Raw genomic sequence first — 20,662 nt, 5'->3', positions numbered from 1 at the left:
AAATAAAAATATTTAAATAAAGAACTAAAATACAAAGTAAACATTTAACTTGTATGGTATGGAACATGAATAATGACATAGCTCAACAAAATGCAAAAATTTGGTGCTTAAAAATGACTTCTTTTTTTCATAGTAGTTTTTTGGAATCGATTGTAAATATGCTAGATATTGCTATTGTAGACTCAATATATCAGAAGAGGAGCAAATACAGATTCTAATTACGACTGGGTCGAAAGTAGGGTAAGGGTCATACTTTTAAATATTTAAAAAATAAAATATGTTCCAAACATAAACTATACAAAAAATTTTTATTTCAAAATTTTTAGTAAAAGGTATAAATAAAATACCCAAACGGGCTATATCACAAATATAGAACGTTTTCGGATTACATTCCGAAAGATAGGACGTCTGAGGTGGGTAGGCCATGTAATGCGGATGGAGCAAACCGACCCAGCTAGAAAAACGCTCCTTGATAGACCTATTGGTCAAAGAAGAAGAGGAAGACCCAAAACAAGATTCCTAGATAACATCGATGAAGACATGAGAAATATGGAAATACGTGCTTGGCGGAGGAAGGCGATGGATAGGGACGACTGGAGAAAAATTCTTGGGGAGGCTAGGACTCACACAGGGTTGTAAAGCCAAAATGATGATGAATCCAATTTTTAGCCCCATGTGTCATAATACTTCGCACTAATGTTTTATAAATCTGTGCTTTTGTATTCATATTAAGGTGTCTATACTACCATACTGAGTTAGGTTGTTGGATTGCTGTTCTTGTTTGTTCTAATCTTTGCTTAATTTCTTCATCTGCTGTTGCCTTTTTCGTGGTTATAAACTCTATTTGAATTTATCCTTCCCTTTGATTGTTACGTTGTCGTCAATTTGTAGATCTTCTATGCCTTCTTCACTTGTAGATAGGTACTCTGTTTTCGCGAAGTTAATATCTAGACCTTGGTATATTCTTTTTGTAGTTTCTTCATCATATAACTGAGGTCTTCTTGGTCTTGTGCAATCACGACTTGAACGTCTGCAAAGCTTAACGTATATAGGTATTCGTTTAATGGACACTTAATTTTCTTTATACAGAGCTTTTGTAGCTTCTATGAGTTTCGTCTGTATTTCTAATTTGTATATTTTCTCCCATAGTTCTTATCTTAGTACAGAGTCATGCTCCTTTTTCAGGTCCACAAATGCCAAATGTATGTCTCTATTTTTTGCTTTTTTCTTTTCCAACAGTTGTTCCAGTGTATATATGTGATCAATGCATGATCTTCCTGCCGTGAAGCCTGCCTGATCCTCCCCGATTTGCCTTTAATCGCTTGCTCTATCTTTTCTCGCAGTATCTTCCCATATAATTTTATTATTATTCCTCTGTAGTTGTCGAATCGTTTTCTATCTCCTTTCTTAAATATATATGTTATGTATGACTCCTTCCATTCCTTTGAGAGCTGTTCTCCACTTATGGCATTCTGAAATATCCATTTTATCATCCGGTGTAATTTTTTTGAGCCGTACTTTATAAGCTCAGGTGAGATGCCTCCAGGTCCCGGTGCTTTCTTACTTTTGATTGCTTTCATGACCGTTCTTATTTTCCTGTTTTCTTTTCCAATGAATTGTGGTCTTTGTTCTGTTAACAGTTCCTTATAATAGTCCTTTCATTCTTAGTCCTGTATATTTCACAATTAAACTTTTCTTTTTGAGTTTTATTTCAATCCTCTCAGTACTTTCCATGACTCCGAAGTTCTTGTACCTTCTGTGTTCTTAATATGCCATACGCTTAATGAAAAATAATTATTGGCGACTGACAGGCTTCTTACTAAAACTCATAGGTAGAATACACACTTCTACAACTGAATTATATAACTTATGAGATCACGGGTATGACTCATTTCAATATCTCTTTGCTGGAAATAGTTGGTGATAACCTACGACCGACGAGACGCGACATTTCATTTTCCTGATAGGATATATTCTGTCAAACACGATTTTTATACTCATTAATTTTCACTAAAATCAACACCGAAAACTGCTACGATGATTCCATAAATAACCTTCGACGACTGAATGAATCTTTTACGTTTAAAGAGAAGGTTTTTGTATAGGTCAATCTTTTAATTTGATTAATTATTCTAAACCCTTCCAGACCTTTTTCACGGTTTTTTAACACACAATTCTGCTTTCGCGATAAGATTTTATTATGGTTGAAAGATTATTCGAGCTCTTTGTAGCCTATACCGTTTTTCACTCACCATTTTTAATACGGTTTATATTCCAAGTATGATATTATTGAGTCCATTTTTAAAGCGGCTTTATATTATGATCAACTTTGGATATACAAATGATAAAGGAAATTAAAATATGTTATTTTTTTGTCAATTTTAAGCTTATTCAATGTTTGAAAGAAATTACAAAATAAGTAACTACCTATTGGATGCTTATTGTTTAGAATTTGACTAGCTCTGTCTCTCAGGTGTAGGTATGTCTTAAGGTTTATTGCCACCATATTGAAAATTTTAATGTCTTCATTGACCGATCACTTTTTTTTTAAGCATTTCTATTACTTTCTTTAACTTTCAGATCAAAATCTAATACTCTAAATGCGAATTTTGATTAAAAATTTGTTTTTCAAAATATGAGTCCACGTTGGAGTTTCGTGGCCACCAGTAAAAGTCGATTCTCACTATACGTTCCGTTTACTTTCCATACCCGTTCCATATACCTCCCATTATTTTAACCACAATTCTCAGTAGACGTCGCGTTTACTTACAATAAGTCTGGTTTTTCTCAATGAACTTTAAATTAGAGTGGAAACAACTTCCACGTTCAGTTGTGTAGACAAAAATTACTTTTTCTGAGTCATCCAGTAACACAGTTGCTAAGATTTTGCATTATACACATAAATAAACAAATAATTTAAAATTTACTTACCTGTGGCATCGAGTCTCTTGACAATAGCTGACCAAATATTGTCTTTAAATGAATTATCGCTATATTTTTTATTTTCAAAATCATATAAGGCAATATTTTGCCTGACAAGTTCTATCAATTTTTCGTCATTCATATTATTAACAACTTAGACTGAACCGCGATGTAATAATATTCGCACTATCCATACCGTACCTGACACGCTGCAGCTTGTCGCAGAAAAAATACGTGGCCGGTAATCTTGAACGCGAGGCTTCGGGAATGGTAGGTAAACTGAACGGAAAGTGGGCATATACTATATGATTTGTGTTTAATAATATTTTATGTAAATGGAAAGCCACGGATAAGGAAAGTAAACGGAACGTATAGTGAGAATCGACCTTAAGATTTTCATCACACTATGAGAATCCAACATAACATAACGCCTTGACTATTCGTGTTTATAACGTGTCCGCAAATGGCGCAAATCTAACAAGCGAAGGCGCCGTCGCAGTTGCTTGCGTTTTTCTTTTCAGTACTTATATAGATTAGAGCAGTACAATGCAGTCGTACGAGAAACAGCAACAAAAAGTTTAAAAAAATTTTAGGACAAGGATAGTGGCGATGTTCCGAAATATATAGAAGCAGTGTACAGTGGTCTGTTAATAGCTGTAAGTACAGTTTCCAAATTAGCAGTAGTTTGATTACAAACATTGTTTTTATATACATACGAAGAACATTGCGAAGAGACCAAGAGGAAGACCTCAAATGCGCTGGAGTGACGATATCAGAAGAGTCGCAGGACCAATGTGGAAACGCCTAGCACACAACAGGGATGAATGGCGAGAAATGGGAGAGGCCTTTATTAGACAATTCGGATAGAAAAAGGGCTATAAAAAAAACGAAGAACATTATTTCTATTTCGTATTTATTAATTATTTAAAAAACTAGTTTCAACTCTTGGCATTATCTTGCTAATTGCTAGATCGACTATTTACTTTTAAATAAACAGACTCGGACCTACCCAAATTAAAATTATTGAAATGAAAGTTCAATTTATATTTAAAAAAAGATAGAAGATTAAATTTGACAAAATGACAGGTGATACTTCTAACTACAGGAGTCCATCAATTAATCTCGATCAGCAAAATATTACTTATTCCACCATCACTAAGCAACAACCATTAACAAAATTCCCAACAAAAAACCAGGCCATAATTTTACCGGCACTTGATGAAATAAGAACAGAAGAGTACACCGTTGCAGTAGGAACTATAGTCCATCCAAAAAATGTACTGTTCTCATCCAAAATGTCAAACGGAAGAATATGCATCTACCTTTCAAGCATACAAGTCGTAGATGATTTTCTAAGTCAAAATGTTGAAATTAAAATTGGACAACATACAATCAAAGCACGTAAACTAATTACTCCTGCGAATAGATTAGTTTTATCCAACCTATGTTCATCTATACCCCATGACATAATTGAGTAGTCTTTAATCAATCTTGGTTTTAAATTAATGTCTCCGATTTCGTTCCTTAGAGCTGGAATACAAGAACCGCAATACAGCCATGTACTTAGTTTTCGAAGACAAGTTTACTTTGCACCTACAGACAATTTTACTGTACCCGACTCCGTCCTAATTAATTTTGAAAATATTTCGTACCGAATTTTTCTTTTCGATAAACTAACTTGTTACAAATGCCACCAAGCTGGTCACGTTTCCTCGGACTGTACCTCAAATCCCTCTTTTCCATAAAATACTCAGAATCCCCAAACGGAAGAAAATTTTCTTCCACAAATACCATCCACTAGCTCCGAACAAAATCAAATTACACATGTAAATGACGAATCTCTAGTTGAAATGGATGCTCAAGTCAGCACTGATACCGATAATAAAAATAAACGATCTTACTCTCAAGTGTCATCCCCAACTTGCTCCACTCCTACAAAAACTATACCAACAGAATTCACGAAACCAAAACCAGTGCAAATTAAGAAGAAGAAAAAAAATTATCAAATTAGACAAATCCACTTCAGAAACTACTAATATTGAGTCGTTATTACAATCAATCAACAATTTATCCAGGATGCATCACCACCACATGTACTAAATTACACCCAATTACTAGCATTCTTAGAAGACGTTCACGGATCTTCCACCCCAGTAGAACTGGCCCTAGAATACACACAGGATATACACGGGTTGGGACATATGCTAACTGAAATATATCCCATGTTGAACGAAAGAGCAATTAAATCTAAAATTACAAGAATCAAGAAAAAACTACTTAGTAAAATAAAACAAGATTTTAGTATTAACGATAAATAAAAAAAAATAAAAAATTAACAAAATGGCTATTATTCAGTGGAACATTCAATCCGTATGTATACATATAGAAATGCTACAGCTTTTAATTAAAGAAACATATCCACACTTATCTGCCTACAAGTGACATATTTCACAAAAAATAAAAAGGTTTACACAAACCACCCAATACTATGCCAAATTAAAATTGACCTAGAATGAACTTTACAGTAAGAATAAAAGGGTAGAATTTGTTTGGATTCCATCTCATGTAGGCATAATAGGTAATGAAAAAGCTGATCGGGAAGCTAAAAAAGCCTGCTATACGAATAGACCAGATAAAGAGCTCCTAGAAAATCCTCATTCCGACATTCAAAACACCATCAAAGAATTTTCAATGAGAATATGTCTCGAACGATGGAAAAAACTTGACGACAACAAACTACAACGTATCAACCTAAATTTGTCACCAAAAGGAATAATGCCATAAAAACGACGAGATCAAGTCATACAACACCGCATGAGAATAGGACATACCAGGTTAACCCACCATAATGAAGAAAGAACAACAAAAACTGTGCTATTCCTCTGACAATTGAACACATTATTGTTAGTTGCCCACTCTATCACCTGGAACGACTTCAAAGTGATTTACCAAGTGATCTAAAAAGTGCTCTTAACTATAATAAATATGATACAGTGACTAAGTTTCTAAAACTAACTAAATTGTACAATCTAATATAAAAATAGACTTAAGTTCTCAATTGTAATTAGTTGTTATAAGCAAACATCTGATTTTATGTACAACTCTTCCCCGCCAATAACCTTTCATGGTTGACGCGGTTTACTTAATAAAAAAAAATCTCTATACAGCGCGGAGTACGGCAAGGAGATACAGTCTCTGCAAAACTATTTACGACGCTTTTAGAACATACTTGTAAGAAGGCACATCTGAACGAGCATGGTATCAACATCAACAGTGGTTTGTTTTGCTTGCCCTATCTCCACACCAATAATTTCTGTCACCCCAACTTTTAACCCCCAATAGTAATACCCTAAGTGGTAGGCAAAATAATCGTTACAAGGGAGGCTTACATCCGACGATGGATGAAATAGCTGTTGATGATGGTGACTCTACTAGCAATGATATTTTCATCTACCATCGATCTTCATTCTTTTTGTTTAGAAATGTGTAGTTATGTTGGAGTTTGCGATTAAAAAATTTGTAATTAAAAACTAATATATTAGAAATTATTTAGGTAATTCTTTCCATTGTAGGTTTTAGTTATCCAGCAATCTAAATATATTTTACTAATAATAAAAGAAAAGCAATCAATGATTGACAATACAAAGACACACGGAATATCCTAAAATGGTGTAACACCCCGTAGAAGTTATTAAAACACTTGTTTTATAATACTGGATAGACAAACTAGATAAAACAACCAATATATGTTCCAGGTGCAATTCAAACCGACATATAAATCATAGTAACTCAATATTATCATGTAATCTGTAATATTATTACCTCACAGAACTGAAAATACGCCAAATATTTCGCGGGTAATAGTATTGGCAAAGCTGGTTCGCTGGTTGGCAAGGCCGTTTCAGCCTCGGGCTAGGAATATACATAACGAAATTAGCACGTCGGCCTGATGAAAGTCAACTTCGTCGATATTGACTGACGGGAAAGGGGAGATATGTCTGACAACGATATTTCATGCTTACATTTTTATATAAAGATATACAGATTGAACGAATTTAAAACGGAACATACAATTTAATATATGTCTGTTTGAACTGCATTTGAAATAGTGGACCAATATAAAACTTGGACAAAAATAAATCCATACCCGGTGATAGACATTGTATAAAATATCGTTCAACTATCTGTCTCCTTTAAAGGAAAGAGGAGCTTGCCTAATAGTCGGAGAGATAGAGCCGAAATTTTGAACTGATCAGTAATATGACATTTCTCTATTGGAATATATTCATTGTAACTGGGTTAAGACTTTGTCTTACAGGCGGACGCCCCTCGTGGTACAGGGGGTGGCTATACAGGGATGAAGTTGTAATTTTTTTCGGAAAAATTAACGATCGATAATATGGCTGAAAATTTGCCCAGAGTAAGATCTTGGTATAACTAGACGAAATCCCAAAGGGCGGACGCGAGAGTTAATACATAAGGGGTGGCGGACAGGGATGAAATTGCAATTTTTTGGGGAAAAATTAACGATAAGTAATATGTCCGCCATTTTCATGGCTCATTATTTAGCCCCTAAAAACTCTAAATCCAAAAGAGCGGACAGCTGGGTTGGTACAGAGAGCCATAAAACGGGGTCAAATGTACCACTTGCCTGCGCATTTTAGGTCTCGGTAACAATTTTCAAACTGATTTTATTATGATATTTTTATACCGATTGATTTGAAAATTTGTATGCTCACTTCTGTTACTATTCTGAAAAGCGTCAAGTAGAGTTTTCCTCAAAATTTTCCAAAAAAATTTCCGTAAATGAAAATTTTCGTAATTTTTTGAGGTAAAATCTAATTTGTAGAATCCTTTCGATTTTCTGTCAGTTATACCATGAATTTTTCCAAAAATTTTCAAACGATTTTTCCGATAAGAAAAAAAAATTTAGAAAAAAATTTCGTCATTTTTCTTACTCTCACTGATGTCATCACATTCATCATCTTCGTCACTTTCACTTTCAATAATATCACATTCATTATCTGCTTCATTTTCAATCACTACTTCTCGAATTGATTCTGGCATCTGAGGTCCACTAAACCATTTGAATTTATATGTTTCATCTTCAAACTCCCAACCATGTTCTTCAACAATCAATTCTGTTGGTACTTTTTTATGAGCATTTGTCCAAATATTTGAAATATAATGGGCTCGCAGTAGATGTTGGTGTAATTCATCTTGACATGGTGGTAAGCTTGAAGCATCGAAATTTTTTAGTTTTTTTTTAAAAAGGCTCGTTCATATCATGCAACTTATACTGCCGGTTAAATAGTGAAAATCTGACATCGTTTACTTTTCTTTTTGGAATTGTTCTCGTCAGTCCTGTTCCATATAAGTGACATATGAAAGTTTCTAAGGTTTCAAAAACTTCATTACAATCGAAGTTAGTTTCATCAAGTTGGATAAAAGCATCTTGATACTTATTACATTTAGCGCATGCGTCTAGAATTACTGATCTAAATGGAACGCGCATCATTATTATTTTAATATTTTAAAATAATAATGATGCAAAATTAATGTCCAAACAGAATTTGTAAAATTATAATTAACTAATGAAAAAAAAAATTCAATCAATTTGAAAGTTAAAAAAAATATTGAAAATATCTAAGTACAAAGTAAATTTCAAAACTTAAAAAATTGATAATTCCACTATTAAATTGATTTTTATTAATAATTATTTGTAAAATGTTAAAGGAATTCTACAAATGAATTTTACCTATTGATAAATAGAAATAATATATTTTGTATTTGATTATTAATGTAATAATAAATCAAATTTTTCTTATATCTGAACAACCATTATTTATGCAATATAAATTTAAAAACCTTTTTATTGTAATAAAAAAGAAGTAAAATTACTATTTGTTATACCAAAAATATTTAATAGTTAACATTATAAAATTACTTTAATTTAATAAAATATCAAATGTCAAACATTTATTCAATTAAAAATTAATTCGTAAAATATTTATATTTAAGAAAAAAATGTGATTGTGTGAAGTAAATATGACTTTAGTTTGAAAAATAAAACATTATCATAATATCATTTTAAAACTACAAAATATTCTATAAAAGATTCAGACGATGACGTAGAGTTTTATCAAATGTTTTAGAAAAGTTTTTCTAATTTTTTTTTCTTATCGTAAAAATCGTTTGAAAATTTTTGGAAAAAAATCATGGTATAACTTACAGAAAATCGAAAGGATTCTATAAATTAGATTTTACCTCAAAAAATTACGAAAATTTTCATTTACGGAAATTTTTTTGGAAAATTTTGAGGAAAACTCTACTTGACGCTTCTCAGAATAGTAACAGAAGTGAGCATACAAATTTTCAAATCAATCGGTATAAAAATATCATAATAAAATCAGTTCGAAAATTGTTACCGAGACCTAAAATGCGCAGGCAAGTGGTACATTTGACCCCGTTTTATGGCTCTCTGTACCAACCCAGCTGTCCGCCCTTTTGGATTTAGAGTTTTTAGGGACTAAATAATGAGCCATGAAAATGGCGGACATATTACTTATCGTTAATTTTTCCCCAAAAAATTGCAATTTCACCCCTGTCCGCCACCCCTTATGTATCCACTCTCGCGTCCGCCCTTTGGGATTTCGTCTGGTTATACCAAGATCTTACTCTGGGCAAATTTTCAGCCATATTATTGATCGTTAATTTTTCTGAAAAAAATTACAACTTCATCCCTGTATAGCCACCCCCTGTACCACGAGGGGCGTCCGCCTGTAAGGCAACGTCTTAACCCAGTTACAATGAATATATTCCAATAGAGAAATGTCATATTACTGATCAGTTCAAAATTTCGGCTCTCTCTCTTGGACTATAAGGAAGCGATAAGTGGTTTGACAGCATAATAACTGCTTGTGTAGTCTAGTTTTCACAGTGATTCTAGGCAACCTATTTGGGTGGAGTTTTGACTTGTTCTTGAATGAATTCAGAATCCAGCAGCTCGCTGAAGTATTTGATTTTTATAATATAATTATTTGACAACCTTTTGTTGGCCAACCACCTAGAGCGGAGTTGAGCCGAAATACATTGATTTCGTACGTTCCGTTTTAAATTCGTTCAATCTGTATATGCTATGCACAAATGATTCTAAAATATTGCTCAATATTATGTTGGTCTTTGTTTTTTCTTCTAGTTTTTTAACCGATGAATCGGAGATCAAAACTAAGACTTTTGAATTGAACATGCTTGAAGAAGTGTTTTGTTTATTTCTAAGAAACGCAGTCGTATTAATTGCCTAGGTTATTAGCGACATTTATTAATTTATGTTATATGATGTGTATGATATCTCATACACTGGAAAATTTTTGTGAGTCATTATTTACTTTTCAATAATGTCAGTATGGTCTAATGGATTAGCGAGATTTTAAACTAATTAAGGTACTAACGCGTACAGTGATTGGCCACTTAAGGAATTGCCAATTGAATTAAAATTGTAAATTTGTATCTTTCATAGTGAACTATTTTATAAGGGTTTTTAAAAGCAATAAAACATCCAATTTTATAAATGTTCAGGTTGTTTTAATCAGAAATATATCAAAAATTAACACAAATTTGAAAACTTACAGACCTACACAGTTATTGGCCATACAGAGAAGAAGAAGAAACCATTCGAATTGGTGCTTTAAGTCAGTGACTGCCCGCCATTTTCTGACTCTATTTTAGTGAAAACTTGTGAAAAAAGAATTAACAATGAAAAATTCTTAGATAAGTGGTAGCTTTTGAGATTTGTAGATTAAAATTGAACTCTGCCTGTATTGGTATGGAGTAAATGAGTAGCTTTATAATCGATGCAGCCGGTCCCAAGTCCGGATAAAAGAGGATGGATAGAGGAGTAACACCTCTAAAAAAAACCAGAGTTCAACTGGCCCGGTTGATAGCACCCTGTAAGGGCCCCTTGTCTAGGATTACAGACGAAGGGTAGGTGGAAGGTCTTAAGCTGCAGTGAAAGCAAATTGTCTAGGAGACAGAAAACTCCAAAATTAAACCCTGACCCTCCAAGTCGAGGGTTGAGGCATCGGGCTAACTCCCCGGTACTCAGAAAAAAAAAATAAAATGTTAGAAAACCCAGCAAAACGCCTCGGAATGAATCGATCAACAAACGACGACGTACGCTACGAAAAATGAGTATGAATTTCGGAACGTGCAAGGTTTTAGATCTAAAATAAATGAAATAATGTATGAAATTAGTAAGCTGAAATTGGACATCACAGTAATTACTGAAACAAAACGAAACGGCCAAGGATAAAAAAACATCGGAGAATATGATCTCTTCTACAGCGGGGTCCAAAGGAAAAAAGAGCTCAACAAGGCAGTACCGCACCTAGAATTTGCCTCTGGAGGGGGGTTTGGTTGGTCACCGAATTTTTTTTTATGATGTTACCTCCATTTTGAGTCCCTAAAATGTGTGAGTAACAGTGTCGGAATAGGGCTTTAACCCCCAAACCCCCCCCTCGGGTGCGCCACTGCAACAAGGTGTTGCCATATTAATACGTAAGAAGCTAAGGAAATATATAACTACTTGGGAGGCGAGAGACTGATAAAAAGAGTGACTGATAACATTGGTTTGACGAAGAAATAGAACAAAAAATAAAGAAAAAAAACCAATGTCAAAAATTCTTAAATGCAAAGAATATAACGGAAAAAATAATCTACAAGGAGTTTCAAGCTAAAGTACGAAAAATGATATGTCGGAAGAAAAATGAAGTATGGCAACAAAAGTGTAACATGATAAATTCACATCTAGGAGGACGAAGAAGCACAGAAAGTTGGAGAGTCTTAAAATCCTTACGACAAGATTAGAAGAGAGACATAGTGTCAACTATAACAATGGATGACGAACCAATATTTTGAGAAACTCCTAAGGAAAGATAGACCACAATTTAAAGACAGCAACGAAACACAAAATATAAATATTTTAACTTCGCCCATACGAATAACAACGAAAGAAGTGGAAGATGTATATAGATCTCTAAAAAATAACAAAGCACCGGGTCCAGGTAACATCTCTGCAGAGTTAATTAAACACGGTACAACCAAACTATATACAAGTTTAGCCAAAATGTTTCAAAACTGCATTATTGGAATGACAACCCCAGAGGAGTGGAAGACATCATTAATATTCACTATACACAAAAAAGGCAGAAGGGAGAAGGGATGAATGTGACAATTACAGAGGCATTGCCGTAACAAACTCGATCAGTAGAATATACGGAAAAGTAGTAATTAAAAACAGAATAGAAAGCGAAAATAAAGATTTAAAGGGTGAGGAACAGGCAAGATTTAGGGAAGGTAGATCAACTGTTGACCATTTGTTTTGCATTACACAGATTATTGAAAAGAAAATAGCCGTTAATCAAAATGTACATTTATTGTATGTAGACCTACGAAAGGCTTATGATAGCGTACCACATTATAAATTATGGGAAGCGTTAGAGAAAACAAACATAAGCATGAATTTAATAAATGTGATGAAGGAACTGTACGCTAATGCGAACTCAAAGGTAAAGATTGGAAATAATCTGTCAAATGGATTCCAAATGAATAAAGGCCTTAAGCAGGGCTGCTGTCTCTCCCCAACATTATCTAAAATTTATCTAGAACAAGCTCTAAAACTGTGGAAGCGCAAATGTAGAAATATGGGAATGCCGATTAACAACAATAGTATATACACTTTGTCATTTGCAGATGATCAACTAGATTACGAAGATATTGAGTATATGACTCGAAAATTAATCGAGGAGTATAAAAAATTGGGACTTGAAATCAATATCCAATAAACCGAGTATATGTATATCGGCGGGAAACAACAGGACCTCTATTGAAAGATGGAGAAGTTATAAACATTTTTGTATGATCATCACAAAAGAAGGCAACGTAGACGACACAATTGAGGAGAAAAATAACCAAGCAAGAAAAGCAATTTCCCTTCCCAATAGTATCCTTTGGGATCAATCAATCTCTAATAATAACAAGCACAAGATATATAACACAATCAATAAAAGTATAATTACCTACCTAAAGGAAAGATACAAGAGAAAACTAGAGGCAACGGAAATGGATTTCTGGAGACGTTCAGCTGGAAAATCTAGACTAGAAAGGGTAACGAACAACAGAATAAGAAAAATTATGAAAGTAAAACATACAATAGTAGACGATATTGGTGCCCAACAACTCAGACGGTACGGTCATGTACAGAGAATGTCTGAAGAACGTCTCCCAAAACAAGTCTTAATGTGGACCCCTTACGGTAGAAAAAAAAAAGAGCAAGACCCCGCCTTAGTTGGAGAGAAGGCATCAATTGAGAAATGAAAGGCAGACACATAGAAGAAGACTTATGGATGAATCGAGAGGAGTGGCAACTGTGTACCGGAAGACGTAGGAGAACGTTTTAAACCGATCTATATATGTATATATATATATATATATATATATATATATATATATATATATATATATATATATATATATATATATATATCTTCTTATGGTGCCGTGCACCTATAGTGCGTTGGCGAATTATCTTAAGGTCAGACGTCTGTCTTTTGCGGCATGCAAAAGTTCGCCAGTGTTAGTTACGCCTGTCCAGTTCTTTATTTCGCAGCCACGACATTTGTTTGCGATCTACTCCTCTCTTGCCCTCAATCTTTCCTTGGATAATTAGTTGAGGGATTGCGTATTTTTCCCCTCTCAGGATGTGACCCAGGTATCCAATCTTTCGTGCCTTGATCAAGCTGAGCAATATATTATATAACCTACAATTTGAATATATATATATATATATATATATATATATATATATATTTATATTCAAATTGTAGGTTAGTCAATTAAAACTAATAACGATATCCTGTAAGCAGAAGAAAGATAACATGACTGATGACATGAAAAGTTCTTATCTCACACACGTAGACATAATAAATAAAAAGTATAACAATCAGAATTTATTTCATAACTTTTGTTTGCACTAACAAGTTTATTTTTTAAAGTTTTAATACAGTCACAATCTAACTTATTAATTTTTAACAAATTGGTCAACTTCACCCTTCTAACAATTTCATAGTCAACACACGTCAGATTAATGTTATGAGCCAAATCTAGCGTTATTAAATCATTCTTTAAATTTTTAAGAAGATCTTTTGGTACACTGCCTAAGAAGTTACTTGATAAAAATAATACCTCAAGGGATTCCATTTGGGAGAAAGTGTTTGGCTGTATGTCTCGGATCTCGTTTCTGTCTAACCAAATTTGGCTACAGTGTTTTAAATCTGTAAACATCTCAGGTGATAGAGTTGTTACAAGATTTCTGCTAAGGTAGACGACAATTTTTCCATTCTGAAGATTTTTGAAGGCGTGACTGGGTAAAGACCGTATAGAGTTTCTTCTGATAAACAACTCTGTCAACTGTGGTGTGTTTTTAAACCAGTTATTATCCCAAAAACTAATTAAATTAGAGTTTAGCTTGATTCTATTCAAATTCGGTAGGTTATCAAAAGCTTCTGTCTCTATAAACGAGATTCTATTTCTTTGTAGATACAAGTTAGCGATGTTAAGATGATTAAATATAGCAGTTTTAATCCCCTCGATTTCATTATCGTTCAAAGCAATTGTTTTTAAACTAGGCAACTCACTGAAACTTCCTGTTTGGACGTCAACAATCTCACAGTAATCTAATTTTAAAGTTTCCAAATTGGGCAGTCTCCGCACAGCACCGGAAAACAGAACAGGTATTTTGGCTTTCAACTTCAAGTAAGTTTTATTTGGAAAGTACACGTTATCGATGGACTCGACATCACTTATGGTCACTTTGCTACCCCGTTTGTGCGCTTTGTAAAATCCTCGTTTGAACAGGACTTCGCCGGACACTTCAACTAGGATAAATGCTGTTAAGGCGATCACATAAAATATTTGGATGTTTCTCATTTTGAATAAGAACAAATAAATAGGTTGCAGAGTTGGAGATTGTTTGGTGTGGCACGGGTCAGTTTTAAGGTTATGTAAACAGTCATAATTATCAATAATTTATCGGGGTCGCACTTATATTTTTGTTTGTTGTTGTTTAAACTAGATTCTCGTATTGACAGTTCTAAATATAACGTAGATTTTTAGTTGGGCTTTTTATCATAAGTACATTAGCTATATTATGCCATTTTTTATTTTCATATTTCTATTTTGTAGATGTTTGATTTTTTCAAATGTTTAAGATTGTTTGTTGTATCTGTTTCGTAGAGAAAAATAGGGAGTATACAATTTAAAAGATATATAGATTATTTTAAACGATGCATAGTTTTTTCTTTCATGTTTCACCTTTCATGTTTCAGTTCGTAATATATTATTTCTGTTTTCTTCCGCTAGATTATCATGGCTAAAGTGAGAGCGACAGCAGCTCAATGTAATAATATAAACGATTTCCGTATCATTGTCTTCAGTTAAAGCCTTGGTATTATTTTTCTGCCAGGACTACGTTTACCTTGGATCTCTCTGTATGATAATACTAGCGGACCCGACCGACTTCCTTCTGTCAAATAGATTTGAGATGTGGCAGTATATTTCTTTAATTCTCTTAAACAGAACCGTCACCATGATAATAGGGCGGTGTGTGAGGGTCAGCTCGGACCTAAGTAACTTCGCTTCCACGAACTTTGGCCACCCTTTTGGACCAACTAAAAACCCCGACTGGGATGACTGCCAGAGGGCTTCAAACTAAGAGGGGAACTTAAGGTCCAAACCTAATTGAAAAATAATCTAAAGGGATAGTGGGAACCTAAAGGTGACAAATATTTATAATGTGGGTGCTTCAATGACAAAACATAGAGATAATTAATTATTTATTAATATTATTATTAACATAGAGTTAATAACCGATGTAATAAAGAATAATGAAATAAAACGTATTTTCAGTAATCGCTTTATTGTAAATCAAGTGAATCGTAATTATTAACAAAAATCTGTTTTATTTTTATTGTAGTGCTTTATGATCGTGGAATCACTGGCAATGTTTGACGAAAATCTCCTGCTAATAAAATCATTTCACTACCAAATGGGTTATGATTGCTCCGTAGATCTTGTAAGGTTCTATCGAAAGCCTTCAAAGATTTTTTATGTGCCATCGTGCATTCATCCCAAACAATCAATTCACATTGCTGCAAAACCTTTGCCATTGCAGAGTTCTTCGAAATTCCAGGTTGGAGTTTCGTTGCTTTGCATGTTTAATGGTAATTGTAGTGCTAAATGGTCTGTTGGACCACCTTCAAGCAAAGTTGCTGCGATTCCCGACGAAGCGAGTGCAAGTGCAATTTTATTTTGTGAGCGAATTGTTGCTAATATGAAAAAAGTTTTTCCTATACCACCAGGTACATCTAAGAAGTAAATCCCTCCTGTTTTATCATTTTTTACTTTCATAAGTGTATCAAATACATACTTCTGTTGTTCATTTAATAGTTGAAGATTTGTTTCAATTAATTCTTTCAAAGTGTTAAGATTATACAGTTTTTCTCGGTGCTACTCTTGATTAAAAGCACTATGGATTGGGCGATTGGGCGCGGCCAGGCCTAATTGAAATAATAGTTTGTTTAACATCATCAAGCACATGTCCTCAATTGAAATCAATGCTTCATTGTAAACTTCGCTTATTTGTATATTTGGATTTCCCCTTCTAATCCGTATTTGATACAAAATATCATCACACTTATTATCTTTGTACTTAATCCACAAATCATTTGGGTTTGATGGGAAGCATGTAGATATGATTATAGAAAATAATGTTCGTAATTGATGAGCTTGTGATGGTATTTTAGCATCATTGAGGGTTATGATTAAGCATCATTTTCTAGCAATTGTAAAAGTTGGCACGGTTCTCTGTATGATCCACACAAATCACCATCAACAGTTCGTAAATGTTGGAATGATGTTGGGCCACGTACATTGACTAATAGCAGTCGTAAATAAAAACATTCATCATTGCTTGGATGTATTGAATAAATTCCACCAATCGCATCGGTAGAATATACATCTGGGTATATTGGAACTGGTTTTCCTTGTTTCCGTCGTATAAATCTGCTTGAGGATTGATTCCAAGTATCATATTTTGGCATTTCAGAATATAACAATGTTTGAGCAAAAGCATTGTTTTGGCATATCTCAAAAAAACTGGTTAATGTAGTAGATGATAGCTGAGCAGCTCTTTGTACTGCGTTCTGTGCTGTAAAATATACTCTTTGTCCAATTTCTAAATACACAGCTAAATGAACAACAGTATTGTCTCTCTCACAGGGTGTCTCTCACGAATAGGATCAAGTTGATGTGCGCTTTGAAGGTCTTTGATAAGATGGGTGAAAATGGAACAATCCAGCGTATATCTATTTCAATATTTTGTTGGTTTAATTTGACAATTGTTGATCTTCCATTGTCTGCTGTTGATCGGCGACGATGCAGTGGATAACCGTCATTCCCAGTGATTGTTTCAGATATTAATGTCTGTGGATATCGCTTTGAACATTTACCATTCACCGTACACGGTGACTTTTGATTAAGAGTTCCACAGGGACCATATATTATGTTTTTGATAACTACCTCATGCAATCCAGGATCTACGTCTACATTAGGGATTTTAGCTGATATTACTGCATCAACTTCATTTGGCCTTATCTTTTCAACTAACCAAATCAAAATGTGTACATATGGCAATAACCGTTTCTGCCACTTCACAGAATACATATAAAATATTTGTATGGGAAAAAGAAAAGGGCTGTTTTCGGGTTTTCTTGGAAATTATTCGAATTTTTCTCGCCGTAAAAACCATCCTTATTCTTCAAGGAACATTTAAAAAAAAGAATTGTTAAGATTGGTCTATACGTTATTGAGTTATGCGCTTACCAACACATTTTGCGATTCATTTTTATATTATAGATGCAAAAGTTTATATATTTCAGGTTGTCCCATACTGTGACCAAAACATTCCACCTTGCTTTTTTTATTAGAATAAATAACACATGTTTTAACCACAAAGATCAACACAAATATATATTTAATAACACCCGTGGTCAAAGATCTATAAAAGAGTATGTTATAACCAACAGAGATATACATAATCTACGTAAGATGCCTCAACTCAGCAAATTGTAGGTAACGACCGTAGCCTTGTCACCTCGGTGGAACAAATAGATAGCTAACCACCTTCTGTTATCTCCGGGTGCTCTGTAGAGGGCTTCGAATACACTGTCAAGAGCTCCTCTACTTAAGTCTATTTTCGGGTCCTGGACTTGAAAAATATTTATCTTCGGTGTCTTGCCTTGAAAAAGGCAAGATATTTCTTACATGACAATTTCTTCGTCGAAATAAAACACCAAGTTAGGTTAAAACAATTCTCAGCCACAGAGTATGGAACATAAATGCAGGAAGCAGAGCCCCGAGAGCACTAAGCTCTCGGAGAGCCCGTGAGGGACTGATTTGGCTGACCTGAAAATCGCCAATATTTATATGCGCTGTTCGAGCGATAAATAGGGATTTCCAGGTCAAGAGCCAATGGGAAAATTCGAGGCGGGGCGATGCGCATCGAAATGCGTACTAGTCCACAGACTATGGCATTCGATGACAGCCTAGCATTATGTAAAATAAGAAACCATCCTGAAAAACTTCACACAAAAAAGCTTTTAGCTTATTTTTGTCTGTTTTCCTTTACTTTTTTCTTCTTTTGCTATTTAAACTATTTCATTTTGTATTTCCTTTTTCTTTTGATGTCAGATCATTATTTAGGGTTAAGGAGTAACTATATTAGATTATATAATACTCATGTCTTCGATTGAAAAGAATTGGGAACCTTAGTAATGTAAATAGTACAACATAAACTAGACAGGCTAAGCCAATAATAAAATATATAACATAAAACTAAAGTAATGGCATCTCAGCGAAATCGGAACATTAGAAGCAAGACATGCAAAAATTATGGAATTTTTATTGTCTCTACATAAGCAATTGTCTCAATGACATATATACAGGACCTACAGTTTACAATTTCTAACGATTAAGTCCAGGGCAGCTGTAACTAAAAAATTAAAAGAGAAGAGCAAAGTATACATACCTGTGCAAAATGGCGGTTCATCAGAAACATCGCCGCAGTCATCGGTGCCATCGCAGTATCCATTCAAACGTATACATTTACCATTTCTACAGGGAAACTCGCTTATTCTACAGGCGGGACCCGGGCAAATTTCATGGAAGTTTACCAGGAATATAACCATGAAGCATAACCACAACGACATCCTGAAATAAAAAGTTGAGTAGCTGTTAATTGTCATTAAGCTATGCGTGGTGGCAAATATGATTTTAGAGAATTTGCTATTTTTTACAATAAAATTGGACATTATGTTTAGTTTTGCGTTGTTAACTGTTTTAAATCATCTTCAAACACATAAAAGAGATTCATAGTTGATGTTTGTTTCTCTAGGAACTAGATTATGGATAACAAAATAATTGCAGTGGCAAATCTTGTAGTATTTTGTTCTTAAAATAAAAAAATTCTAGATATAAATTCTCGTTCTAATGAAAAAAGCTGTTGAAGAAAGAACCATAGAAGTTTTTCTGGATGAAACTCGATTAAAACTTCTCCTAGAAAATTTATTGCATAAAGCTATACTCTAAATTTAATAGTTATAATTTTCCCAACAGTTCTTATTCAAAAATGTGTATTATTGTTTTATTGCTCGTATTAGATTCAGCCTAGATTATAGTGTCATACCTTATACAGCCAAAAACGAATGGAGGGTCTTTGGATCCATTTTCATCTGTTCAATGGGTAATATTGAAATGTATATTTGTTTATCAAAATACGTATCATTAAACAATTCTTTATTTAAAAGAGTAGCTGCTGCATTAAAAATATGACAACGTACAATATGTACAAATATAAAAAGAACAGAAAATAATTATGTTCCTTCAAATCCAGGCAGAAGTAGATCTTGTTCGAAAAATAAGATAACCGATCTATCTTAGGAATTAAAAATGGCAGTTTAGGACATGTACCAATGGAGCAAGTACCAATTTCTTTGATCTGAATTTAATCATAAACTACTTTTTAATTATTACTTTGGTTTAATCAATACTGAATACATTCATTGATATTGTCAATTTTTCTTGTGGGTGTTTAAATATGAAATAATTTATAGTTATATCAAAACAAAGTATTTATTAGCTATTTTTAGCCTAGCAAAAGAACAAATACCTTTACTTTAAATTCAAACTTCCCCCTTATATCTTTCTAGATGAAATAATAAAAGAAAGCAAATTATTTGCGAATTTTTAAAGTTAGTAAAGTCTCTATTTTACTTAGTTTGAAAAGTGTCCCTGTCTCACTCCTTATTTGTAATTGAAGTAAAGCCGGTTAGAACCTGTATCGTGTCTTTTTAAATTACCATATTTAAAAAACAGTACAGGCTAATTTGAATTTATCGTGGCTAAATAGATCAAGCAATATAGAGCCATCCTTCTTCTTCTTAGGTTACCGTGTATAAAGCTCCACGTCAGAGGTCAACTATCAAATTATTTTATATGCTCGTAAGACGAACGCCCTTTTGGGCTTGTCTAAATATAGGTAAGTACCTAGAGTACGGGGTCTGGTATTCCACACCAGTCCTTTATATTTCTTAACCAGGAATATTTTTTTTCTTCCAGGTCGTCGCTT

At 33.7% G+C, this 20,662-nt stretch overlaps 2 protein-coding genes across 2 annotated transcripts in view; both read right to left on the bottom strand.

The window, feature by feature from the left end:
- The window catches only part of LOC140433158 (uncharacterized), a 56,436-nt gene that overhangs the window by 22,533 nt on the left and 13,241 nt on the right, over positions 1-20,662 (bottom strand). The window contains exon 2 of the mRNA XM_072521203.1: positions 19,064-19,245. Within this exon, the coding sequence (XP_072377304.1) occupies positions 19,064-19,244 (181 nt within the window). The 5' untranslated portion in view covers position 19,245. The remainder of the gene's footprint in view (positions 1-19,063; positions 19,246-20,662) is intronic.
- On the bottom strand, positions 13,848-14,961 carry LOC140433157 (uncharacterized). Its single transcript, XM_072521202.1, has one exon. It carries the CDS (start codon positions 14,905-14,907, stop codon positions 13,885-13,887), a length of 1,023 nt encoding a protein of 340 aa, XP_072377303.1. The 5' UTR covers positions 14,908-14,961; the 3' UTR covers positions 13,848-13,884.

Source organism: Diabrotica undecimpunctata, chromosome 2 (genome assembly GCF_040954645.1).
Source record: "Diabrotica undecimpunctata isolate CICGRU chromosome 2, icDiaUnde3, whole genome shotgun sequence".
Taxonomy (NCBI): domain Eukaryota; kingdom Metazoa; phylum Arthropoda; class Insecta; order Coleoptera; family Chrysomelidae; genus Diabrotica; species Diabrotica undecimpunctata.
The sequence above is the reverse complement of the archived record's forward strand: the minus strand, read 5'-3'. Positions and strand labels throughout refer to the sequence as shown.

Excerpts from the sequence above, each read along its gene's own strand:
- LOC140433157 (XM_072521202.1), bottom strand. The coding sequence starts at position 14,907 with ATGAGAAACATCCAAATATTTTATGTGATCGCCTTAACAGCATTTATC.